At 47.7% G+C, this 27,657-nt stretch overlaps 1 protein-coding gene across 9 annotated transcripts in view; it reads right to left on the reverse strand.

The window, feature by feature from the left end:
- The window catches only part of LOC141726933 (ceramide transfer protein-like), a 283,561-nt gene that overhangs the window by 73,383 nt on the left and 182,521 nt on the right, over nt 1-27,657 (reverse strand). For 5 of the 9 annotated variants that reach the window (XM_074532038.1, XM_074532036.1, XM_074532035.1 and 2 more), the window contains one exon: nt 8,199-8,324. The exons of 3 other annotated variants lie outside the window; for them this stretch is intronic. In XM_074532038.1, the coding sequence (XP_074388139.1) occupies nt 8,199-8,324 (126 nt within the window). Of the gene's footprint in view, nt 1-8,198; nt 8,325-14,464; nt 18,468-27,657 lie in introns of all 9 variants that reach the window. One more of the 9 variants, XM_074532044.1, reaches the window with a different exon arrangement.

Below are 27,657 nucleotides of genomic sequence, written 5' to 3' on the forward strand. Positions count from 1 at the left end.
TTGGCCACCTGGCCACATGTTGGCTCATATACAGCCAGCTCTTGACCAGCACTCCCAGATCCTTTTCTGCAAGCAGCTGTCCAGCCACTCTTCCCCCAGTCTGCAATGCTGCATGGAGTTATTGTGGCCTAAGTGCAGGACCAAGCACTTTGCCTTGTTGAACCTCATACAGCTAGCATCAGCTCATCAGTCCAGCCTGTCTAGATCCCTCTGCAGAGCCTTCCTACCCTCTAACAGATCAGCACTCCTACCCAGGGCCCAAGGAGGCAGCAGACTTCCTTGTGAGACAGGTCTGATTGGCATACAGGGTGTTCCATCTCCCTCAGAAGGGAATAACCTGCCACAATTACCCTTCTTTCTTTTTTAACACTCAAAGTTGCGATCCATCTGGTTGACTGACTTGTTCTAGGTAACCCTTCAGATAGACCTTTGTTTCCATTATCATTTGCCTGACATTTTAATTTGTACAGTTTTTTTTTCACTTTCTCCAGGCCCACATGGGGTGCCAATATATTTGTCCCAGTTTGAGACAAATTTAGGAGGAAACATCCCAAAGGGGTGTCTCCTCTTGAAAAAAGCAGATTCCGGCAGCCCCTCCCCTGTTATGTGGGGTCGTTGGTCGGAGACAGGGATGACACAAACTCTCAAAGATCTAGACAACAACAGTGTGTTTTATTGTTTGGACCCTCCTTATATAGGGGATTTGAATTTCCAGGGCTTAGACAGCTGATTGGTTGGGATCTCTCTCCGCCCAGATCTCTGCCCAGTGGTGTGCTTACATCTAAGATTGAACAGGGTTGGCTGAGGGTCCCCTGTATAGGATTGAATCCAACTTATCCAGGCACTTGTTTCAGTGACATTCCCCCACCAGCTCAGAAAAGGTCCCCGTGGAGAAAGTGAAAACAACAAACTGTTTATTTAATAAGCAGAGTGCTCACAAGCATGAAAAAAAAATGGTAATGTTAAATAATAAAGCCTCTCACTGTAAGAAAAGCTGGTAAATTCAGTCTTTTCTGTGGGTGTGACTTGGCTTTCTCTCTCTGGATCTGGGATGCAGCATCCTGGGCACCTCTGGGCCATGGTGTGGGCTCCTGATGTTGGTCTGAGTTTACGGACCGGAGCAGAGATGAACAGTTCCAGAAGAAGAAGCCACAGTCCTGGGAAAACTTTTGCCTCAGCGCACAGATGAGAAACTAGCTGAATAAGCACAGCCGTCCTCCTTCTGCACTGCAGACAACACAGGAAACTGCAGCTGCAGCAAACCTGGAGGAGGATATGTGAAGAAAAAAAAAACTGTGCCAAAAGAATTCCACTGCTCCCCCACTTCGATCTCAAAGGCACAGAACTTATACCTGGACAAAAAAGCAGACGATAGGGGATACCCGACCATACAGTCACCCCAGGACACCTACACAAAAAGCATTTAGGCAGTTTTAACTATGTGCAATCAAGGCGCAAATACAGCAGACTAAACAGCACGCAACACAAATCCGAAGTGTGGGCACTTATAGATCATATTTACAAAACTGTCTCAGATATTGGTGGTTTAGCAGCCAAAGAGAAAAAAAAAATAAAAACTCCATCAAGAATACTTATTTGTCAGAAGAACCAGAACAAAAGTATTGCTTTATAACTGATGCCAAAGACAAGTCATCCCGCTCAACAGACACATGCAAGCAGATTATTACAAACATGAAAGCATACATCATGCAAAACCCCACTGTTCTACTACCATAAAGAGCAGGTCACTGCTGTATTTGTCTCATAAAGCAGATTGTAATTTTTTTTTCACTGCAGAAATACTCAATTACATTGACAAGAGGAATGCGGACACAAGCTTCTGTTTACATAATTTTTCATTTCCCATTTAAAAATTGGAAAAGCAGGTAGAGTGCACATGATAGAAGTCAGCAGTCTCTTCTTGAAAACAAAATAATTTGCAAAAGTTGTATCAATTCATAGCATCAAGCACTAATGTTATGTTACCATTTTGAGTATATAGATGCAGTTCTTTAAATTCCATACATACATCATAGCTTCAAAGCTACGGACAAAGCTGGTATTTGTTAGTACATTGAAACACCTTCAGCTTTATAAGGCGGTACATGAAATCCATTAGTCCTTTCAAAATTATTTTCATTATGATAGACAAAAGGAAAGGGCCACATGATCCAAAGCTTCCTGTGATTCTTTACTTGAGCAGGTGCTGATATCAGCAACAAGGCAGTACATCAGAAAAACTGCTTTCAATAAAATAGCTAAGTATTCACAGAATCATATTGCAGACCTCCATTATGGCTCACACTGATCCACCAGGTAAGGATTTCCTAAAGTCTGTAAATAATGCTCTGGAGTAAAGCAAAGACCAACTGAAAAGCTCCCTCACTTAAAAAAAAAATAAAAGCTCATATTTTTCTACCATATTTTTAAGGCATTACTTTGATTATGTCTCAATAAAGTGCCTGTCAAGCACGTCCATGTAGGTTTGTCCAACAAAACACATATTTTCAGTTAGCATTATAAATTATTTATTATTTTACATAACACAAGCAGCAGGCAGCACCTTCAAGACATACAGCTCACCCTAGGAAGGGACAAAACAGACTTTAGGATACAGTGACTCTAATAATGTTTTCTGCAGTATTTGTGAAAAATCTTACTAAAACATCTATGAGATCAAACCACAATATGTTATAAAAACAATAATGTAAAAAAAAATAGCAACACAAAATGAAAGAGGTGGAAGGTACGATGAAAGACTTGGTGGATACTAAGCAAAAAAGCTCTATCAAACACCAGTGTTCCAAGAGCAATTTTTAGACTTGCTGCAGAAGTTTCAAGAATGAAGATGAGCCACAGAAGGGCTACCTAGGGTTTGCTGTAGACAGATAAACAGACACTACAAGTAGGGCAGTCCAGGATGCATTTCTGTGGATTGAAGTTAATTTTATCTTTAACATGCATCTGTAGGTTTTATCTTTAACATGTGTCTGTAGATTTTATTTTTTCAATTGTTCTAAAGGGTCTGACAGTAGATGGTTTCAAAAGCAAGGCAATTATCAGGAAGGTAGAGATAGAAATTTCACAATCCAGGTTACAGTAGATGGATGATGATTTCCCTGCCTACAGCCCTCTCAAACACAGTGCAGGAGACTACTTAGAGAGAGCAAAAAAGCTTCTAACCTGACCTTTCTTTGCAACTGCAAGAACAGGTAAAGAATTGTAAACATATTTTTCCTGCAGCAGTGATAAATGTTGCAGCTCCACAGTAAATAAACATACTACATGCACAGGAGGAAAAAAATAGGAATTCTGTAATGAAAAACAAGACAACTGAAAAATAAAAGTTATAATGATACAGCACTAAAATTATCATAACTGCTCTACTCACTCATTCAATCTAAGTAACATCTTTTGGGTGTTTAGTTCTCAAACAGCATAGATTTTTCCTAAGTTACTGTGTGTTGCCTGCAGACAATAAGCACCTTTAATAGCTATTGGAATTAAATACCAATATTGCCAGATGGAACGTGCCTGGGCTCGTCTGGCCCTTGCTGCTTGACCAAGGGCGGCAGCTGTGGTGGTTTCACCTCAGAGACACCTTTGGCTACCTGGATGCTGCAGCTGGGCTCTTGGGACAAGTCCAGGCATGCAGGAGCTCAGGATTACCTCTGGCGGAGAGGCTTCAAGGTGAGGTGAAGGAAAAGGAGTTGGGTTCTGCTGGAGGGTTTCGATCCAGAGATTTATTCCTGGCACACAGGCCTCTGAATCCAGCTACAGCTCCAACAGAACTAATGAACTGCGTGATTGCTGTGTCTTTTAACCCCGAGGAGAGGGGGAGGAAAGGGGTAGGGATCCCACCAACCAGGTAAGGGGGGGGAAGTCTCAGGGGACAAATGACACCTGGATGTCCCAATGTCCTCCAGGGTTGAAAGGCATCTTTTGAACTTTGCCAATCACACGATGCCCTTTCTGGAATGCCAAGACTGACGGACAGCACTCAGAAATGGGCAAGGGAGGGGAAGGGAGAGGTTGTTGGCCCACCTGGGGAAAGAACCAGGATGACTTGGACAGGCTATTACATCATACCGCAACAAATAGCTGCATGAGGATAGTGGTACACAGGTTAATAACCCCTGGAACCACATACTGCTTTCTAAAGAAAGGGAAAGGGCCAAGAAGTTGTACAAATAAAACAAAATATTGCAGGGAGAGGAGAGGAGAGGAGAGGAGAGGAGAGGAGAGGAGAGGAGAGGAGAGGAGAGGAGAGGAGAGGAGAGGAGAGGAGAGGGAGAGGGAGAGGGAGAGGGAGAGGGAGAGGGAGAGGGAGAGGGAGAGGGAGAGGGAGAGGGAGAGGGAGAGGGAGAGGGAGAGGGAGAGAAGGCAGATTGACAAAGAGGCAACCAAAGGCAAATGACTGGCCTTTGAGAATCTTTATCCACACAGTTCACACTTAGGTTTAATTACATGGATATATGCTGGTTTTTCCCATTAATTCCCTTTAACTGTTAATGTGCACAGGAAAACTATTCACCAAATATTATTTGGTGTCTTTAAATCTTAAGATTCCATACAAGCTGAATAGAAAGGGTCAAGCACTCCCTTGAGAGAAAGGAGAATGAAGAAGAGCTAGGACACTGAGCAAAAGGACACTCAAGCCAACAGGACATAGAATCCTTAAGGTTGGAAAAAACCTCTAAGACCATCAAGTCCAACTGTTAACCTAACACTACCATCCATCTTCATCACTAAAACATGTCCCCAAGTGCCACATCCACACATTTTTTGAACACTTCCACTGATGGTCATTCCACCACTTCCCTGAGCAGCCTGTTCAAATGCCTGACCATCCTTTCAGCGAAGAAAATTTTCCAAATATCCAATCTAAACATCCTCTGGTGCAACTTGAGGCCCTTTCCTCTTGTGCTGTCACTTGTTACCTGGGAGAAGAGACTGACCCTACCCCTTGCAAAAATATCCTTTTATGTAGTTGCAGAGACTGATAAGATCTCCCCTCAGCCTCCTTATCTCCAGTCTAAACAACTCCAGTTCCCTCAGATGGTTATCATAAGACTTGTTCTCTCTTAAGACTTGTTCTCTTGTCCTTTCACCAGCTTCGTTGCCCTTCTCTGGACTCACTCCAACACCTCAATGTTCTTATTGTCATGAGGGACCCAGAACTGAACACAGTATTTGAGGTGTGGCCTCACCAGTGCCAAGTACAGGGAGACAATCACTTCCTTGGTCCTGATCAGCACACTATTGCTGATACAGGCCAAGGTGTCATTGGCCTTCTTGGCCAACTGGGCACATGGTGGCTCATGGTAACCTGACTGTCAACCGACACCCCAAGGTGCTTTCCCACCAGTCAGCCTTCCAGACATTTTTCCCCAAGTCTGTGGCATTACAGAGTGTTGTTGTGACCTGAGTGCAGGACCCAGCAATTCACCTGGTTGAATCCCAGAAAATTTGCCTTGGCCCATCAATATAGCCTGTCCAGATCCCTCTGTAGACCCTTCCTACCCTTCAGCAGATCAACATTCCCACTACACTTGGTGTTACTGCAAACTTACAGAGGATTCACTTGATCCCCTCATATAGATAGTCGTTCAATATATTAAACAGAACTGACACTAGTACTGAACCTTAGGGGAACATGCATCTTTTTTGTCATGTTCCTGATATAACCTCAAATTCCTAAAGCTGGCCAGGGTTGAGGTTTCATAAAAACAGTCCTTTCCATTTGAGTCAAAATCATGTTTGTTTAGAAATGAAGCTCAGTCTGGTCAAATATACAAAACACAATGGATGTACCAACATTTAGAAAAGTTAAATGAAAGCATGAATCGGTTTACAAAGACTAGACCTACCTGATTCCATAATTCTCATATTAGTCTGTAGGTCAAGAACAAGTCTAACATGATAAAAACAAAATGCTAAATAGAAAAACTATCTTAACACATAAGTATTTAGACATAAAACCTAGTCTCAGATACAGAAAGGAAAAAGATATGCATATAGTGGAGCTCTCCCCTCAAAAGGCTCAAAGCACCTTCGACAGCATTAAGGTTTGCTGCATCATATATAGTCAATAGAAACTGCCAATTCATTGGCTTTGCCCTGAAGTCTTCTGCGGGGGGGCGTACGTGGCCCGATGTTCGAAGTCCGGCTAGCTGAGGGCGAAAGGCCGACGCCTCTCCGCAATTACTCCCCAGCACCCCTCGGCATCTGATGGCCTCGGGCTGCTCTGGCTGTGGACTGGCTAACACCGCTGGTATTGGCGAGGAACGGAGCTGACCACTTCACTGGGGGTTAGCGTTGGGTAATTGATGGTATCGGGGAATCCAACATGGGGAAACCAGCCGGGAAAGTGGCCCCGAATAGGGGGTGAAACCGGATTATAAAGGAGGGGGGTGTGTACAGGTGGAACCAATCGGGAAAGGTGAGGGGATGAAGTTCACAGAACTAACACTCCATGGAAACCAATAATCAAAAGGCATGGGAGGGGTCCCGGGACCCCAGCCAACCACCACCTCCAGGGGAACAAAAGTTCTGGAAAACCAGGAGGAGTGGGGGGGCGACTGACTGAGACCAGGGAGGAGAAAAGATTTACTAAAAAGGGAAAAAGGGGCAGGAGAAATTATATAACTTGGGTGACAGACACAGGGGTAACCATGGTAACCTAACGGACATCAGGGCTGTGGCGGGAAAAACTGGGGGGACAAAACCATTTTACACTTAATAGGGGGAAACAATACATAAATTGGGGAAATAACACAAGAAACTTAACAACACACTACAACATCTCCCCATTTTTTACCAAATAAAAATTAAAATGAAGAGAAAAGTCCAAATTAAACTTAGAATGCAGGGACCCGCAGTTGGTCTTGCCAGGCTTCGCTCTCTTCAAACTGGAGTCCGCCCGCCCATAGATGGTCGAGGGGTGGCGCGGTAGCTCCCTCCTCATCCGCAGCTTCTCCGGCCTCCGAGGAGAGGTCCTCCAGCTCGATGGGGTCGTCGAAAGGAACAGTGGTATGGTTCACTTTCGGTGCGGCTATTTGAGTTATCAGTCTTTTGACCAGTCCGCGAACCAAAGCAATCAAAACTAATATTATAACCAAACTTGAAACAGCTATACATATAGATTCTAAAACAGAACTGGCCCACCCGCTAAGGCCCCATCCCTTGAAAATGTCCCCCAGCCAATCAGATGTTTCACGCTTGACCTGGTGTATGAGGTCTTGTAGGCGTTTGATCGAGTGTCTGGCATCCTCGGCTCTTGAGGACAGGTTCATGCAGCAGAGGCCCTCAAACTCCTCACAATGATGATGATGAAGCAGCAACAGAAAATCTATTGCTGCCCTGTTCTGGAGTGTCGCCTTCCTTGTAATTTCCTCATCTGTGAGGAGGTCGTATAAAGCAGCTGAAGTAAAATTGGCTTGCTTAGCCACCCAACACTCCAGGCGGCCCAATTCACCTAGAGATTTCGCCACTGATACCCATGGCAATAAGATGGCAAAAGCGACGGATTTTGAATGAGACCAATGTGTAATTTCGTCATCACAATCCTCAGTGAGATCCTTAAGATCTCTTTTAGATCTGGCCAATCCGGATGTGACGTTTGCCTTTCTCCAATTAACAATTTGGGTAATGTTGGGGGTAAACAGCGTCAGCCTGCCAAAAGTGCACGGCCCTCCGATCAGACCAGAGGGGATGCCTGCCCACGCTCGGTCGCCACAAATCAAAAATGCTCCTCTTGGAAGGGCGTAAGGGGTCCGTACAGTGGTGGTGGGGCCACTGATCTTTAGAACTGCCCTGCACCACTGGTTTGTCTGGTATTCTTCTTTGGTCTGCAGGACCACCTCACTTCCCCTCTCTACGGGGGCATAGGTGGATTCAAACTGGAAACAAATGGAAGAGTTGGCAGAACCGAGAAGATGTAATTCTGTGGGCTCAGAGGGCAAAGGACCCAGCCTTGCCACTCCGTTTCTCCAGGCATTACTGGGCTCAAAATTGGGGAGGATAGTAAGGCTCCGGGCCAAAATAGGGGAAAGGACCACCTGAAAGGCAGAGGGAAACTCGCCTGGAGAGAAAGGGATCCCCACAAGGCAAGACGACATGGGGTCCTCTGCTGTGCCGGTGTCAAGGTAAATATGATCCTGTCCCAGTGATTGAGCCAAGGCACGCCAGACATTGACCTTTGGCTGGGGGATGACCCACGGCTCCGAAGTTGTTGGCAGGAGTCCGTAGATCGTCAGTAGTAATAGCAGACCGCCAGGGTTGGGAACCAATGGTGATGATGCGGGGGCCATCGGGGAGGTGTACTGAAAGTAGAAAGAGAATAGCGAAAGTATATAGTAATTAAACAGATGGTTCTGCCCCAAATAACAACTCTAAGTCCGAAAAGAATGGGGAGGAAGCAGACGAGGAGGGACGGGACTCATAAACTAAAGGCAAGTCTTGAAATGAGGGGGGAGTGGGAGAAGAGGTCTCAGCTTTGGGAATAGGGGGGAGTTCAGGAGAGAACGATGAGGTTGCTGGAGAGGGTTTCTTCCGCTGCCGCCAGCACGCTACCCGCACCTGTGGCACGGCCTTCTTCTGCGTCCCCTGCTTCGGGAGGAAAGGCCTTACCCACTTAGATGGAATCCACCTAGGCCCTGAAGGAGTGGACACGCAAGCGTACCCCCTCCCCCAGGTGACCAGGTCAAAAGGCCCCTCCGTCCGCCAGGTCTCTGGATCCTTAATGAGTACGGGAGGCCTGGCTTTAGGCTGCAGCTGCTGGTGACTGCCTAAGTGCCGGACCACTGGAGGATTTGGGTTATCAAAAGAGCAATTAAGAAAGTTAAGGGTGTATAACGCTCTTGATAACCGGACGTGGGGGGTTTCCACCTTCACTGCCGCTTGTTGACGCGATAATACCTTCTTTAGGCTCTGGTGGGCCCTCTCCACCATGGCTTGGCCTGTAGGGGAATAGGGGATGCCGGTCTTATGTTCTATTCCCCATTGCTGCAGGAAGCTCTGCAGTTCCTTGGACACGTACGCCGGGCCATTGTCTGTTTTGATGACCCTGGGGATACCCAAGACAGCGAATGCCAGAAGCAAATGCTTCTGAACATCCGCGGCCTTTTCCCCTGTGTGAGCAGAGGCAAAGATAGCATTGGAGAAGGTATCAACTGAGACGTGGACGTAACACAATCTACCAAAAGATGGGATGTGTGTTACGTCCATCTGCCACACCTCGCAGCTCGCCAAACCTCGAGGATTTGCCCCCGAGGAAATGGTGGGCATCTGATCTTTTTGGCACTGGGGACATGTGGCCATGATCGCTTTAGCCTGTTCCTGGGTCAGGTGGAATTGCCGGACCAGGCCAGGCGTGTTCTGGTGAAAGAGCTGGTGGCTGATCTTAGCCTGGCCAAACACGTCTGGGAGTGGGCCCACCGTGACTGCAGCCGCAGCCAAAGAATCGGCCCAACGGTTGCCTTCAGCGATAAAGCCTGGCAGGTTAGTGTGTGACTTCACGAGCATAACATAAAATGGATGCTCGCGGTGGGAGACCAAATCAACGAGCCTTGTAAGTAAATGAAATAATTTTTGATTAGAGACCTCCTGCAGAACTGCTGATTCTGCTCTAGACACAACACCGGCTACGTATGCAGAGTCTGTAACCAGATTGAAAGGTCCAGGGAACCTCTGGAATGCCCTGACAACTGCGTCCAACTCAGCGATTTGTGGAGAACCCTCCACAACAGAAACATCTGTCTCCCACCGCTGAGTCTGAGGATCCTTCCAAGTCATGACGGACTTGTGGGATGCTCCAGACGCGTCTGTAAAAACAGTCACGGCATCAAGAGGATCCTTGCTTTGGACCTTCTTTAAAGATAATTTAAACTCTGAATTGAATAATTTGTGGGCCGGCCGATTGACTGCAATACGCCCAGTGTAGCTGTCCAGTGCAAACTGAAGGTTCTCATTCGTTTGCACTAATTCATCGAAGGTCTTTATTTTAAGTTGGCCCGACTCTAATTCAATGGGTATATGTATGCACTCAAAGTCACATCCTGCCAGCTCCCTGATCCGCGATCTTGCCTTGCGGATCAGTTTGGCAACCAGCTCCTGTGGCCTTGTCATCCTTTTGGACCGGTGGTGACTCAGAAAGACCCACTCTATGATTAAGAGTTTGTCTCCCAAGCCTTGGTCCTTTAGGGTCTTATCCCACTGATGGATTATGCCATGGAGGTGTGGCAATTTTCCCAGCACAATAAATTTGAATGGCAGGCCTGGATGGTAGCTATGGGCCTGCCTGGCCGAAATATCTTTTTGAATTTTCTCCAATGCTACCTGAGCCTCTGGGGTGAGGGCCCTAGGGGAACTAAGCCCCTCTCCCCCTTTCAGTAAATTGAAAAGGGGGGCCAGGTCCTTGGTGGGAATGCCCAGCCAGGGTCTCACCCAATTTAAAGACCCACACAGTTGGTGGACATCTGCTAGGGTCTGGACTTTAGTCCGTATGCCAATTTTTGCAGAACAATGGTCCGCCTAGTAATCTCAAGACCCAGGTACCTCCAAGGTGGCATCCTTTGAATTTTTTCTGCTTGGAGCTCAAACCCTGCGGCAATCAACGCATTGGTTGTCAGGTCAAGCGCATGGGCAAGTAGGTCATTGTCGGGTGCACACACGAGGATGTCGTCCATATAGTGATGGATGATGACGGCATCCCCGAGGGTTGTACATATCGGGGACAGCAGAGAAGCGACGTACCACTGGCAAATCATCGGAGAATTTTTTAGTCCTTGTGGAAGGACCCGCCAGTGGTAGCGCTTGTCTGGGGCCTCACGGTTGATAGCAGGAACCGTGAACGCAAAACGCAGGGCATCATCAGGGTGCAGAGGAATTTGAAAGAAACAATCTTTGATGTCTACTATAGCCAGATTCCAATTTTGGGGGAGCATTGCTGGGGAGGGCGTCCCTGGTTGGAGAGCCCCCATATCCACGATTATTTCATTAATTTGGCAGAGGTCGGTCAGGAGTTGCCACTTGTCCTTATTGGGCTTCTTGATGACAAATATCGGGGAGTTCCACAGTGACATGGTCTCCTCGATATTGCCCTTAAGCAACTGCTCCTGAACGAGCTCATTGAGCACCTTTAATTTTTGCTTATTAAGTGGCCACTGCAAGACCCGTACTGGTTTATCTGACCGCCGTTCCAGCTTCCAGGTCCGGCGCTCCTCAGTGGCCACTGCCCGAAAAACCTGGGGAGCCTTTGGTAGGTCAATTTTGGCTCCCCACTGGGCTAAAAGGTCTCTCCCCCAGAGAGGTTCCGTATAGTCTAATACGAACGGGCGTACAGAAGCCAATTGCCCGTCCGGTCCCGTAATTTGTACAACGCTCCTAGATTGCTTATCCAATTGGAGCCCTCCTACACCTTGAATTGTTCCTGCCGCGTTTTGCAGGCGCCAATGCGACGGCCACTCCTGAGAGGGAATGATCGGGACATCCGCCCCCGTGTCTAAAAGACCCCTTACGATCTTGCGATCCCTGCCCATCGAGAGTTGACATGTCAGGCGGGGCTTCTCCCTCCCCACTACTTGTGCCCAGGCCACCGAAGGAGGTGATGTGTCCTTAGATGTTTCTTCCCAGTGCGTCTCCTCCGGCACTGGGATGGCCTGGGCAATGATCTGCCCCTTGGGGAGGAAGAATGGGGGTCGGACACAGTACAACCCTACGGCAAAACGGTCCTGGTCTGTAGTAACCAGCCCCAGGACAATGTAAATGTCTCGCGGCGTGTGCTTTGTATCTCCGACAATGGTCCACCTGCAACGTCCTAGCTTCCTCCAGTGACCGGGATGTTGAAGATCGGCAGACACTAGCTGAAAATCACTGTTAGGGAGATAAATTTCCCTAGTTAGCTGCAGCCTGAAAGGGGAAACAGAGGACAAGGTTGTTAAAGCAGGTTGAGGCCGTACATAGGTGCTAAAAGTCCAGTCTGATTTTAGGTAAGTCAAGTCCGGTAGCGCGCATGGCGGGCCTCCCTTTTCTCCTCCCTCCCCGCTTGGTGTTACTAGTTCCGCCTCATTTCTGTCTTTACGCAGGGAGGGGCTGCGCTCAGGAGCTAGTTTTTTTGCTCCTTTTGTTCCTCCTCCCTCTTTCTCCTATACTCCATGTAATCCTGCCTCATGGGACACTGGGGCATCCAGTGCCCCACTTTGCCACAGAGGTGGCAGGGGTGAGTTGCCGTTGTCCTCCTTCTGGGCCCTGGTGTCATTGGTCCGGTAGCGGTGGCAGCCTCGGCATCCATGTCTCCCAGAGTCGGGCATTCGGAGAAGGCTACGGAGGCTCTTCAGAGGCGCGCTTTTGGATCCTGGAGAAGAACCCCCCGGCACACACGTCAATCATCTGCTCTACCGTCGGTCGGGGGTTGCGAGGGAGAGACCGGATGGCTTGGCGGCAATCGGTGTTAGCATTGTAATAGGCCATCTGTCTCAACATCTCTTCCCTCTCTTTCTACCCCGGAACCTGTGCTTCCACAAATCGGTAGAGCCTCTCCAAAAAAGCCAGGTAGGGTTCCTGCGCACCTTGCCTTACTACATCGTCTTCAAGCTGTGATGTCGTGGTAGCCAGCTTGTAAAAGGCACGCTCCGCAGCCCTCCCCATCTCCGCGAGATGTTGTGGGAATAATGCCCGAGCTTGTGCTGCCCCGCTTGCCCATTGTCCACTGCCCACTAGATGTTCTTCTGAAAGCATCAAGCCCTCCGCGTCATGTGAGGTCGCGGGACTCAACCACAGTGTTGGAAGAATCTCCGCAATCTCCCTCCTCCATTCTCCCACCCAGACCCTAAATTCTACGGGTCCCAAAAGGCTAGAGAAAAGAGCCCTCAGGTCCGCAGGCACCAGATCTCCCTGTGAGACCACCGGTCGAAGGAGCCCCTGGAAATATTTCGATTCCTGAGAGTGGTCACTCTGAGCCTTGCACAGTTCCTTTATCCGGGCCTGGGCTATAGGCGCCCATTGGGCCTGAGCACTCCCCTCCCCGCCAAGGCGGTATGTAATCGGGGCGGTTTCCAATAAAGGCGCCAGCCCCGGCTTCTTGTTATCCACCCCCCCCCCCCCCCGAACCCGGAGAGGGGGAACCGGAGGGAGGAGCGTGGGAACCAGAGTCAGGGGAGGTAGAGGCGGGGCTTGGTTTGTGGGCAGGGCAGCGGAGGGGGCACGGCAGCTCTGTTCTCTCCGCCTCCAAGGTGGAGTCAGGAGGCAAAGTGGAGGACGGAGGAGGGGTTTGGGAAGGGCCCAAAGTGGGTGGATGTATGGGCGAAGCGAGGGGAGGAGCTGAGGGAGGGACCGAGGGAAGAGGGAGGAATGGGAGGGATGGGAGGAGTCAAGGGGGAGAAAAGGGTTGGACTTGGGAAGAAAGGGATTCTGGGACGAAGAAGGAGTGAGGGCAGGAAGAACCACGCGGCTGTCTCCATCTTGGGCTCCCTGGGAGCCGCCTCGTGGGTGTTCAATAAACCGGAGTAACTTGGGGTTTGCAAATAGGGACCTAGGGGCAGGGACAGGGGGATCAGGAAAGGAACTCAGGAGAGCTTGGCCGGGGCTCTTCGGAGGAGGGGGCTGAGCCGGTCGCAAGGGAGCAGGGGCAGGGTCGACCCCCTGCTTCTTAGTGGCCTTAATGGTCCCCCGAGAGGGCTCCAGCCTAGGGGATGAGGGAGAGGGACGAGGGGCAGGGATGCGGGAACCGGGAGAACTGGGGAACAAACTCGAACAAGAAGGAACTTTTCTCAAACCCCCAGCTGGGCGCAGCGAAGTAAATACTTTGCTTGCCCAGTATGCCACGTTAGACAAGCGGGGTTCCCCAGAGTTAACCTCTTGGTCTAATTTGGCCACAACGGCTGCCCAAAAACGCGGCTCTTTTGCAATTTCTGGGGAAACTTCAGGGAAATGAGAAAAAATCCATTAAACTAAGAGTTCTAACTCTTTCTTGGGGGCAGCAAGCCCCCCCCAAGCAACAAACCGTTAATAAGATAATAAACTCCTTTCTGAGTTTTGTTCAACCCTGCACCCATGGTATAATCCCTAAGGAGCGCTAAACAGCTCAGCCTTAGGGGGAGCGGAACTCAGGATGTTACGCCGACCACCCGAGGGAAAACGAAAACTGAAACACCGAGGCGCGCGCCGCTGGCCCCCCGCTCCTTGTGCTGTCCCCAAGTCTGGGGTTTCAACACAAAGAAAATAAGGATATTGGGTGGTGAGGTCTGGCCCCAAGTCTGGGGATACAAACCCCACAGGAAAAGAAAAACAAAAAATGAGAGGGGAGAGGACTGACCCCAAAAGGAGCTAACACCGCCCGGGGATCAGCCCTTATCGGAGAATGGGAAGGGAGCGGTCCCCAACGCGAGGCATAGGCTCCTAGGGAATGTTAAAAAGACGGGGGGGGGAAACCACTGAGAGTCCCCAGCTCAGGGCCCGGGCTTACCTAAACCGGTGACTGCACAAACGAAAAAACTCGGGTGACGGTCCTCGCCAAAGGAGTCCTCCTCAGTGCGGGGAGTTCTGACTCCTTGTCCCCCGGGAGCGCTATCCCTAAAACAGAGTCTGCTACTACCGCGGGTAAGCTGGCGACCAATAGACTTGCAAGGTCCAGTCCGCAGGGTCCGGTGGGGCCCCCACGTGGGCGCCAACTTGCGGGGGGGCGTACGTGGCCCGATGTTCGAAGTCCGGCTAGCTGAGGGCGAAAGGCCGACGCCTCTCCGCAATTACTCCCTAGCACCCCTCGGCGTCTGATGGCCTCGGGCTGCGCTGGCTGCAGACTGGCTCACACCGCTGGTATTGGCGAGGAACGGAGCTGACCACTTCACTGGGGGTTAGATTTGGTTTATTGATGGTATCGGGGAATCCAACATGGGGAAACCAGCCGGGAAAGTGGCCCCGAATAGGAGGTGAAACCGGATTATAAAGGAGGGGGGTGTGTACAGGTGGAACCAATCGGGAAAGGTGAGGGGATGAAGTTCACAGAACTGACACTCCATGGAAACCAATAATCAAAAGGCATGGGAGGGGTCCCGGGACCCCAGCCAACCACCACCTCCAGGGGAACAAAAGTTCTGGAAAACCAGGAGGAGTGGGGGGGCGACTGACTGAGACCAGGGAGGAGAAAAGATTTACTAAAAAGGAAAAAAGGGGCAGGAGAAATTATATAACTTGGGTGACAGACACAGGGGTAACCATGGTAACCTAACGGACATCAGGGCTGTGGCGGGAAAAACTGGGGGGACAAAACCATTTTACACTTAATAGGGGGAAACAATACATAAATTGGGGAAATAACACAAGAAACTTAACAACACACTACAACAGTCTTCTTTCAGGAAATATACAATGTCCAGTACTAAGTGCACTTGGAAAAAATTAGTAACATTACATGATGAGCAATATCATATGTTTTAAGAGTTCCTAAAATAAAAAGACATAGTGCAAGTATTACATATCAGTTGAGCAGCCCCATCTATACTTGCTTACTCAAACCAGCAATTTTAAGGTAATAGAGGTTATTTCAGATTATCAGGGGGAAGAAAGATGAACAACTCTCTCCCTATTCCCCTCCTCCCAAACTCCAATATGTTCTAATGCTCATGTTCATAACAATAAATATCTCTGACAAATATTAAACCCTTCTTCCTCCTCTCCCATTTAAAACATATGTTCAAGACACCAGATTTTGATTACTCTGCACTAAGTCCATTCACCTAGATGACACTAAAGAGACAGCAGATGCATACTTTCATACTTTGTTTTCAGAGAGAAAAAAATAATTTTATTCTTTTACAATATAAATTATATTAGGATGATTACCTTCAAAGCTTCCAATAAAGGCAAGTGGACATTGAATTAAATATGCAAGAGATGTCCCAAGTCTTATTGTTTTGTTTTTAAAAGAATTCCCCTTTTCAAAGTCTCCCATAGCTCTTTAGAGTCATGCTAGCTTCTGCAGTTATTCTCTTTTTTGGGAGGGACATGGGGAGGGGTGTGACAAAAGAACAAAAAAGGCAGGAAGGACTTTGAACGATATTACCTGTGTTGAATGTTACTGACTATATATCATGGCTGGGCAGCACATACTCCCTTTGGCTAGGGTGTAGCTCTGTTCTGTTAAAATGAACTCACTGAGTTCCACTCTAATGAAAGCTCACTGAAGCAAACCCACTGTTTTCAGGAAGACTGTGCAAAAATGTGCTGCCACTGCCACAGAGAGCTTGATTCCTAGAGCTAACATGAAAGAGAAATATATCGTTTTAAGCCAAGAAATTCAGTGATTTTGAATTTTGTAAGGAGCAGTATTGAGATTAGTTAAGAAATATATGTTTTTGCAACTTTGTTATTTTAGTTTCTACAATTCTGCTATTTTAGCTGCTTTTTGTTTTAATCCGTCGTTAACTTTGATTTAATAAAATAAGACATGTATGGGAAAGAACAGGGAGTAACCCAGGCTTAGACTGATAAATGTACTACACCTGTACTAAGGGAGATTGCTACACCCCAGAAGCTTCGATCAAAAGGTATTGTTTTAACTAGAGGAGCCTCAGAGTTATTTTGTAACTAGAGACAGATTAGATGTTGAAGTAAACAATTAGAACAATAAGATAATAAATAGGACACCATAAGAAGGAAAGGTACATGCATGAGGCTTGAAAGGTCATCTGGAAGGCAGCATGACAAAGGTGATGAAGAAAAAGGAGACATGTCCTCACACCTCTCCTCAAAAATTACCAGAAAAGGACGCTAGATGACAGTATTGCTTCACAGAAGAACAGCAAGCAGACGCTATAGATCTGTATCGGATGAAATAGTAGAAGGAGGGGGTAAAAGTTGTAGTGTACATAAACCCTTGGAAGTCTTTGCTTCTGTTGGACATTCGGGGCAAATAAATGACCATTTGTCACTGATTTCTGGCCAGAATCGTTATTAAGGATGTTAATTCAACAACTCCTAAGTTGTTGAATTTTAAGCTTTTTGGTGTAGCCCTTTGTTTCATCATGCGTCATTCTGTCAGTTGCAAGCACCAACACTCCCTTTATTTCTATGAAGTAAAAGTATCAAAATTATCTACCACAGTTGTTATCACAAAGTGAATTAATAACACCTTTAAGTTTACTACTAGAATCCCACTTGTTTATAGAAATGAGACCCATTATCTACTGCATGGCCAAATGCCTGTTGAGCCTGGTATCTTAGTTCCAGTCCCCTCAAGACTCAGCATTAGACTTGGTACCAAGTTTACTTCAACCATATACATTGCCTTTCATTAAATAGCACTACAAATATATTGATTGACATACCCTAAACAGCTTAGCAGTACTGTCACAAGCTTTTCATGCTGTATGATACTGAGTTAGTGCTTTTCAAAGTGGTTTTTGTTGCTGGGGGGATGTTGTGGTATTTTCAGTTGTATGTGGTTTTGTTTGTGTTGTTTTTGTGTATGTCCCTGTGGTACTGCACCCACAAGGCAATGTTCTGCTTATTTGCATTTTGGCATGTAATTTTCAGGCATTCTTTAGACATTTCAGAACAGCCCAGGTTACCAATCTGGCTATATGGTGATCAAAAAGTTACTTTAAATATATTTGAAGCTTCAGTCAATTCATATATTTAGCTAATTCAAGGGAAAGATAGCAATAAAGTATCTTAAGATCAGTACCATTTGGGGAGAGGGGTTTAAAATGATAGTTTAAGACCGCTAATGAGATTATAAAAACTATCTGTTAATGCTCTGACTAGATGAAGGAGACTCCAGCTTTCATGGACACAAAAATTTAAAATTATCTTAAGTCCACATATGTATACCACTTCAGACTCAGATAAGCAGCTCCTCAAAGAATAACAAGAAAGCTCAGCTAATAACCAAGTTAGCACTAAATGATCTAGCCTTTCCTCAGCTAGCTGGTCTCCATTCTGACCATTCTTTAGAAACAAATAGATCAATGAGCACAATCACTAAATAAACTGAACCAAACCCAGGAAGCAAAAGAATCATATATGGAAAGAAACCAAAATTCAAGACAACAGAGCTAGAAAGACAAAAGTTAATGGAAGACCACCTGTCCTGGTTTAGGGCAAATTTGTTAAAGAATCTGCAAAGGAGGGCCCCTCCAGAAAGCAAAACCCACACGGCCCCTCCCCCCAACCGGTTCGGGAAAAAATTCCTCGGAGAGAGGTGGAAAGAACCTGTTTGTTTGACTGGCACAGCACCCCCCCCAGCACACAAAATGAACAATACCCGATGACACCGCTCTGAGAAAGATGACAAAATCACAAAGTCTCTTTTGGGGGGGGTGGTTGCTCTGTTCTCAGTCCCTCCGGCGCTGGGCCAGCTGCTGCAGCCAAACCTTCGGTGTTCCCGGGTCCCAGTCCAGAGCAGGTTCGAGATGGTCACAGAAACAGGAGAGGAGAAACAGTCCAGGAAGCAATGTGGACTTGTTTAGCTAATAAGCAGAGGCGAAAGCAGAGCAGAAGCAAGAGCAGAAAAAGAGAGCAAGCAAAAGCAGCAAGCAAGCCAGAAGTGAAAAAACAGCCTTATGTACCACTTGTCTCTGTGTCCCTGATAAGAGAAACCCAAACAAAACTTCCACTCTTCAGAGCCGGTCTTAAAGGCACAGAACAGGTGAATGGGGATATACAAGCATCATAACGTCTCCGCAGGATATTCCACCCCTTATCCCCATATCATTCTTACCCCACAATCAGATCTCCCTGAGGTACACATCGTGTTGTTCCATCTCTTTGCATTATCCACCACGTGCAACCTGGTCCCTGAGCAAAGACAACCCCACGAATGGGTTTGTCTGCACTCGAGGCAGAATTGATCCACACAGTCTTCCCTAACAAACCTCTGATATGTACCACTGGGACTTTGTCTCCTTCTATTACATTCAGGGACTCAGACTGGGCAGGACCTGCTTGGTTGGTGGAAACTCGGGTGTTAACTAACCAGGTGGCTTTTGCCAGATGCTGCTCCCAATTCTTGAAAGATCCCACACCCAAAGCTTTCAACTTGGTTTTTAGTAGTCCATTGTACCTCTCCACTTTTCCTGCAGCTGGTGCATGGTAGGGGATATGGTACACCCACTCAATGCCATGTTCCCTAGCCCAGGTGTTGATAAGTTTGTTCTTGAAATGAGTCCCATTGTCTGACTCGATCCTCTCAGGGGTACCATGTCTCCACAGAACTTGCTTTTCCAGGCCCAGGATGGTGTTCCGGGCTGTAGCATGAGACACAGGGTAGGTTTCCAACCATCCAGTGGTGGCTTCCACCATTGTGAGCACGTAGCGCTTGCCCTGGTGTGTCTGGGGCAGTGTGATGTAGTCAATCTGCCAGGCCTCCCGATACTTGTACTTGGACCACCGCCCACCATACCATAGGGGCTTCACTCGCTTGGCCTGTTTGATGGCAGCACACGTCTCACAGTCATGGATAACCTGAGAAATACTGTCCATGGTTAGGTCCACCCCTCGGTCTCGTGCCCACTTGTAGGTGGCCTCCCTGCCCTGATGGCCTGAAGCATCATGGGCCCATCGAGCTAGGAATAACTCTCCTTTATGTTGCCAGTCTAAGTCTCTCTTTGACACCTCTGCCTTTGAAGCCTGGTCTACTTGCTCATTGTTTTGGTGCCCCTTATTAGCTCTACTCTTGGAAACATGAGCATCCACATGGCGGACCTTCACAGTCAGCTTCCCTATCCTGGTAGCAATGTCTTTCCACTCATCAGCAGCTCAAATTGGTTTTCCTCTACACTGCCAGTAAGCCTCTTTCCACCTCTCCAGTCATCCCCACAGAGCATTGGCTATCATCCATGAATCAGTATAAAGGTAGAGCATTGGTCACTTCTCTCTGTCAGCAATGTCCAGGGCCAGTTGAACAGCTTTGAGTTCAGCAAGTCAGCTTGATCCACCTTCTCCTTCGGTAGCTTGTGCAACCTGTTGTGTGGGGCTCCATACGGCTGCTTTCCACTTCCGGTTCATTCACACAATGCGGCAAGAACCATCAGTAAAAAGAGCGTATCGTGTATCTTCTGCAGGCAGTTGGTTGTATGGTGGAGCTTCTTCAGCCTGTGTCACTTCTTGTTCCTCTTCATCAGCGAGGCCAAAGTTTTCACCTTCCAGCCAGTTTGTAATTATTTCCAGAATCCCAGGGTGATTCAGTTTTCCAATACGGGCGCACTGTGTGATAACACCAATCCATTTGCTCCATGTAGCACTGGTGGCATGGTGCGTAGAGGGAACTTTTGCTTTGAACATCCACCCCAATACTGGTAGGAGTTGTGCTTCGGTGCCTATTACCTCTGAGGCAGCCTGGACTCCTTCATAGGCAGCCAAGATTTCTTTCTCTGTTGGAGCATAGTTGGGCTTCAGACCCTCTGTAGCTTCGACTCCAAAATCCTAGTGGTCGGCCTCGAGTCTCCGCAGGCACTTTCTGCCAAAGGCTCCAGGATAAGCCATGGTTCCTGGCCGCAGAGTAGAGCACATTCTTCACCTCTGGTCCTGTCCTGACTGGGCCAAGGGCTACTGCATGAGCAATCTCCTGCTTGACCTGTGCAAAGGATTGTTGCTGCTCAGGGCCCCAGTGTAAAGTGTTCTTCTTACAGGTGACTAGGTAGAGGGCTCACGATCTGACTGTACTCAGGAATGTGCATTCTCCAAAAGCCTATGGCGCCTAGGAAAGCTTGTGTTTCTTTCTTGATGGATGGTGGAGACATTGCTGTGATCTTGTTGATGACATCTGTAGGAATCCGACGCCGTCCATCTTGCCACTTCACTCCCAGGAATTGAATCTCACGAGCTGGTCCCTTTACTTTGCTCTTTTTAATGGCAAAACCAGCTCCCAGGAGGATCTGGATGATTTCCTTCCCTTTCTCGAACACTTCCACAGCTGTGTTCCCCCACACAATGATGTCATCAATATACTGCAGATGTTCTGGAGCCTCACCCTTTTCCAGTGCAGCCTGGATCAGTCCATGGCAGATGGTGGGGCTGTGCTTCCACCCCTGGGGCAATCAGTTCCAGGTGTACTGTACTCCCCTCCATGTGAAGGCAAACTGAGGCCTGCATTCTGCTGCCAGAGGAATGGAGAAAAATGCATTGGCTATGTCTATAGTGGCGTACCACCTTGCTGCCTTGGACTCAAGCTCATACTGGAGCTCTAATATGTCCATCACGGCAGCACTCAGTTGTGGAGTCACTTCATTCAATGCACGATAGTCCACAGTCAATCTCCAGTCTCCTTCAGATTTACGCACAGGCCAAATGGGGCTGTTGAAGGGTGAGTGGGTCTTGCTGACCACCCCTTGGCTCTCCAGCTCTCGGATCATCTTATGGATGGGGATCACAGCATCTCAAGTGGTCCTATACTGCCGTCGATGCACTATGGAAGTGGCAATTGGCACTCGTTGCTCTTCTCCCGTCAGGCATCCTACTGCAGATGGATTCTCAGACAACCCAGGCAAGGTGTTCAATTGCTGGATGCCCTCTGTCTCTACAGCAGCTATTCCAAATGCCCATCTGAGTCCTTTTGGGTCTTTGAAGTACCCACTTCGAAGGTAGTCTATGCCCAAAATACATGGGGCCTCTGGGCCAGTCACAATAGGATGCTTCTTCCACTCATTTCCCGTTAGGCTCACATCAGCTTCCACCAAAGTGAAATCCTGGCATCCCCCTGTCACACCAGCAATAGAAACAGACTGTCCCCACATGTCTTGATGGGATTAATGTGCATTGTGCACCAGTATCGACCAAAGCTTTGTACTCTTGTGGTTCTGATGTGCCAGGCCAACGAATCCACACAGATCAGAAAACATGATTTTCCCTAGCCTCTACCTGGCTAGAGGCAGGGCCCCTCTAAGCCTAGTTATCATTCTTTCCCTGGGTGTATGTTTTGGATGTTCCTTCAAGGGGATCAGACATGTCATCATCATCATACCTGGCCGTTCGGCTACGGGCAACTGGAGCTGCTTTCCTCCTGGTGGCTTCCTTCAGTTCACGCACCCGTCGTGCCAGAACAGCGGTAGGTTTCCTATCCCACCTTCTCATGTTTTCCCCACAATCACGCAGGTAAAACCACAGCTCAGCTCGTGGGGTGTATCTTCTCTCACCATCTTGGAAACGTCTGCCTTGGATACCGGAACCTCGGATCTGTACTGCTGAAATTTGGAGAAGGTCTTCTTTAATCTCCTCTCTAAGCTTCTTATGGTTCTCCTCTATCTTATCCTCTAAGTTCTGCAGACGTGTTTCTACCGCTGCAATTCTGGCATGTGTTGGGCCATGTACAGCATCTGCATATGCTCGGAGCTTCCTTGCCATGTCAAGCACAGTCTCACCCCTCTCATCCCTCTTCATGATGGCTAAGGCAGAGGCATATTCATGTGGCCCAAGTCATACAAGTTTTCACCACATCACAGACGTGCATGGTACTAAGTCTGGGTTCCTAGTTGTTACATCATCTGAGAAGATAATCTCTGCCACTGCCATTTCTCTCAGGCGTTGGATCCCTTGCTCTATTGTCTTCCACTGAGTTTGCTGCATATAGAGATCGTCTGCACACAGGTATCTTTCTGCTACACTTCTTAGGACCCGTTCCCAGAGGCTGTGAGAGTTAGCCCCCGTCATCATTCCCTGGTCTATGACAGGATCCTGTGACAGGGATCCCAAATGCCTGGCTTCAGTGCCATCCAGAATTGTAGCCTCGCCTGCAGCATCCCAGAGACGGACCAGCCAACTAATTATGGATTCATCAGGTCGTCGGGTGTAATCCTTCCGTAGGCCACGAAGGTCCTTCAGGGAAAAGGACGCAATATTGGCATCTGATCTTGCACCTGCTGCTTTGACTCCTGACTTTACATCAGGAGGCACTGAGGTTCCTTCTTCTTCTCCTTCATCATCATCGTCCACTGGTCGATTGGTCTTGTCTGTGCATTTCCCACTTCTAATGCTGGTAGCAACAGCCATGGGTTTAGCTGCTGGCTTCGAGCCTGGAGTGTTAGCTGCAGCCTGAGTCACCGGGATAGTTGCTGATTTATCTCCCTGCCCCCCTGCCTCTGTCTGCTGCCCTAGATTATCTAGCAGTGTGCGATAACCATATGCCAAGGCCCAGCTCACTGCAATGACCTTCCTCTCCTTAGGCTCATCCTGGTACTTCTCTTTCAGATATTTCCCCACCTCAGCTGGGTTCTGAATTTGTTCATGGGGAAAATCCCAAACTATAGGGTCAGAGAATTCCTTCAGGATTTGGCCCATATCCTCCCATTTCCCACACCACTTAGGATTTTCCACACCTGGGTCTACTCCTGAGTCAGGGGCCTCATCAGCCCGTCTAGAAATCTCAGCCTTCATTCTAGAGAAGCAGCAGGCTGTATAGAGGAAGGTTACCAGATTGAATACCAGGAAGATGGTTTCTTTAACATTAAGGGGAAATTGTACATCCTTCACTAGTGATGCAACTGATTCATAGGAGAAGGAGGAAAGCAGAGGCTGAAAAACCTCATTCCCTCCTGCTGCAAAAAAATGGATGCATACCCATAGCCATGAACCATTCATACCTGGAGCACACCCTAGCATGTTTATAAACTTCTTGTACACTATTGCCACCAAGCCCAGCAGGATGGCTATTCTGGTCACTGCCCCTCTGATGTAAAAACTACGTATTAGGGGCAATACTAAAGCTATTTCTGGATAAGAAAATAAGCCTAGGGACCAGAGAGGTATTAAAATCTCAAAAACCCCTAGGGACCAGAAATGCATGCAAACCTTCACCCCAATAGATATTATGAAGCCAAAAAGCATGGCTATTAGCTGATTTAAACAAAAACAGAGTAATAGCAGCCAAAATTCAGTCAAAACAGGGTTTTTCCACTCTCTCTCTCTCGCCCCACATTGGGCGCCAAAGATTTGTCCTGGTTTAGGGCAAATTTGTTAAAGAATCTGCAAAGGAGGGCCCCTCCAGAAAGCAAAACCCACACAGCCCCTCCCCCCAACCGGTTCGGGAAAAAATTCCTCGGAGAGAGGTGGAAAGAACCTGTTTGTTTGACTGGCCCCGCACCCCCCAGCACACAAAATGAACAATACCCGATGACACCGCTCTGAGAAAGACGACAAAATCACAAAGTCTCTTTTGGGGGGGGTGGTTGCTCTGTTCTCAGTCCCTCCGGCACTGGGCCAGCTGATGCAGCCAAACCTTCAGTGTTCCCGGGTCCCAGTCCAGAGCAGGTTCGAGATGGTCACAGAAACAGGAGAGGAGAAACAGTCCAGGAAGCAATGTGGACTGTTTAACTAATAAGCAGAGGCGAAAGCAGAGCAGAAGCAAGAGCAGAAAAAGAGAGCAAGCAAAAGCAGCAAGCAAGCCAGAAGTGAAAAACAGCCTTATGTACCACTTGTCTCTGTGTCCCTGATAAGAGAAACCCAAACAAAACTTCCACTCTTCAGAGCCGGTCTTAAAGGCACAGAACAGGTGAATGGGGATACAAGAATCATAACGTCACCCCAGGACACCACCAATAATTTAACTCATGTACATCAGGGAAATATTATGTTTAAGGTTGATTTGGTTATAGGAAATATTGTGTTGCATAAGTACAGGACAGATAAAAATCTGCAGATAGTTCTAGACATGAATCAGGTTTAGTGGCTTTCATGCTGAATTTAAAAAAAATATAATGTTGTTGCAATACAGGATAGTTTACAAGACCTAAAAAATAATGCCACATTCTATTCAAAATCTGGAAGATCCTCTGTAGGACTACAGAATCCAATTATGGTGCTACTCAGGAACCCAGTTAGTAAAGTTCCCTGGGAAAATGTTTTTGAAGGTTCTGGGGTCCATTAGTGCTCATCACTTTTTAAGAACTGTCTCTTAAGAGCACAGGAGCAGGAAATTCAAGTGTCATAAGTCAAGCAAGCAAGGCAAAAGGCCAGCTTGGCTGAGCAGGGAGCTCATCCTAGAACTTAGGTGGAAAAGGAAAGTGTATGGGCATTGGAAGCAAGGACAGGCAACATGGAAGGACTATAGAGATGCTATTCATCTCTGTAAGGAGAAAATTAATGCGAACAAAGCATCATTAGGGTTCAAGATGGCAAACACTGTGAAGAACAGCAAAAAAGGCTTTTTAATATGTTAACAGCAAAAGGAGAATCAGAGATAACATTGGTCTGTGGCTTGATGAATTCAGTCACCTCACAAACAGGCACACAGATGAAGCAGAGACATTTACTGCTTTCTTCACCTCCCTCATCAATACCAATGATGGCCTCTGGGACCTCCAGAGCCCTGAGCTGGAGGACCATGACTGCGAGAATGACAAACTCCCACAAACTCCCAAGTCAATAGTGAAACTGAGCAGGATCTGCTGCTCCAGCTATATCCCTGTAAGTCTATGGGCCTTGATGAGGTTCATCCATGAATGCTCAAAGATCTGGCTCATACAAGTGCAAAAACTCTCTCAGTGATTTTCAAATGGTCTTGGGAATCTGGAGAGGTCCCAGTTGACTGGACACTAGGTAACATTGTCCCAATTTTCAAGGGCAAGAGAGATGACCCTGGTAAGTATAGGCCTGTCAGTCTTACTTCAGTGCCTAGCAAAATTACAGAGAAGGTTATTCTGGCAGTTATTGAAAAACACTTGAGAGACAATGCAGTCATTGGTTACAGACATTATGAGTTCATGAGGGGAAAGTCCTGCTTAATTAAAGTAATTTCCTTTCGTCCTGAGTTGATTCATATTGACATTGTATTCCATTTCAATCTGCGCCCTTAAAAATTGTTACTGTATCTTTAAGACCTGGCAACTGGGGACCTTGGGGTGGGGGGTAGGGTGTTCCTATGTGTGGGTATTTTTAAAATTTTCCTGCACAGGTTTTCTGCAGCTTTTTTCACAATGTGGTTTTTGTGCCACTGGCTGTTTGGTCTTTGTTCAGGCAAAGGCTTTTCTTTTCTTTCCTTTTTGTGTTTTGTTTTTTTTTTTAAACTGGGCTTGGAGAAGCTGCAGTAGCGGTCTTTGAGCCACCTTAAGGGAGAATTCCAGATGTGCCTGTCCAAAGCCAGGGGCGTTGTGTTGACAAAAGTGGAGCAGAGTGGCCCTGCTCCAGTCCGAGTCGCTGTCCGACCGTGCGGAGCCAGGGAGAGGAAACGCTGAGTGGCTACAGCCCAGCTGCTTCACCTGAAATGCCCGCTCTGCTGTGCCTTGGAGTGGGGAAGCTTCTTCAGCTGCCGCTGGAACTGCTTCATGAGACTCATGCCTTCCCAAGGGGGATGTGATGCATTCTTGTCCCTTTTGTCCTGCAAAGCCCGAGGTTGTCCCTGCCAGGCCCTGTATCGGGAACGGGTATTTCTAGAATTTTGGGTCTTTCTTTGTTCCAGTGGGGTTGTGGGATTTAGCAGTTTGATATCTAGCGGTTATTTACTTTTTTCCCCCTGCTTGTTGGCATTCTGTTTGTTAATAAACGATTATTTGTCCACTTTTATGTATATTAATATTAATCCCTCTTGGTTTGAGACAAATTGGGAGGAAACATCCTGCAATGAACGTGTCCTCTAATAGAAGTCAAGTTTCAGCAACCCCTCCTCCACCCAGGTTTTGAAAGAATTTTCCTTGGAGAAAAGTGAAAAAAACTGTTTATTTAATAAGCAGGGTGCTCACAGGCATGAGAAAGAATGAATAATGTTAAATAATAAAACCTCTCTCTGTGGAGAAGAGCTTGTAGATTTAGAGTCCTTTTTGTAGGTGTGGCTCAGCTCTCTCTGGGATCCAGAGTTGGCCTCCAGGCCAGTGTGGGGAGGCCCTCTAGCGACGTTCTGGTGTTTCAGACCAGAGATAAGCTGAACAGTTTCAGAAGAAGAAGCCACAGTCCCAGGAAAAACTTCTTGCCTCAGTAAACTAAAAAACTAGCTAAAAAGCAAAGAAAAACTCCATCTCTCTCTCTGGAGAAAAAAATCTGAGAGAGCTGGAAAAGACAAGTGAGTTATCTGTGTTTTGAATACAGCCACTGAAAGAATTCCACCGCCTTCCCCCCTGTGCTGGTTTTATTATTGGAACCACCACAGAAGTGAGTTTATTTTGAAAGGAGCTGCTGACAGCTTCCTCTGTGCCTGATAAAACCAATCAGTGAGTAGTTTTGAATACTGACACTTTGTTAAACCACTAGAAAACTATACACACCTCTGTGAACACACATGTTAAAAACGAAAAATCCCGGGAATTCTCTCTTTCTCTTCTGGCCTGAGAGCAGGTAACAAGGCTGGCCCGGCCACCCTGTCTTAGCCGGGCCAGTCTGGCTGGCTCTGCCGTGGGGCCGGGCCCCATCAGCTGCCAGGCAGGGGGAGGGGAGGCCATGGGGTCAAGGCCGAGCCAGGCCACAGCTGCAGCTTCTAACATCTTGCCACTACTAAGCCCTGCCCCACCGGCAGCCCAGGCCAAGCCAGGGTCCGCAGAGCCCTGGGAGCAGCCCTGGGTTGGGCCAGCTTGGCCAAGATTCTGCTGCTGTTGAGGTTCATCCACAACTGCCGGGCATGGGGAGGGGAAGCCATCGGCCTCCGGCTTTCTGCTGCTGTGTTCTAGCCTGGCTACTGAGATCCTTACCTCCCACCCCCCCAGCGCAGCAGCCGAAGAAATCCTCTACCATAAACAGCTC

This window comes from Zonotrichia albicollis, chromosome W, assembly GCF_047830755.1.
Source record: "Zonotrichia albicollis isolate bZonAlb1 chromosome W, bZonAlb1.hap1, whole genome shotgun sequence".
Lineage (NCBI taxonomy): Eukaryota > Metazoa > Chordata > Aves > Passeriformes > Passerellidae > Zonotrichia > Zonotrichia albicollis.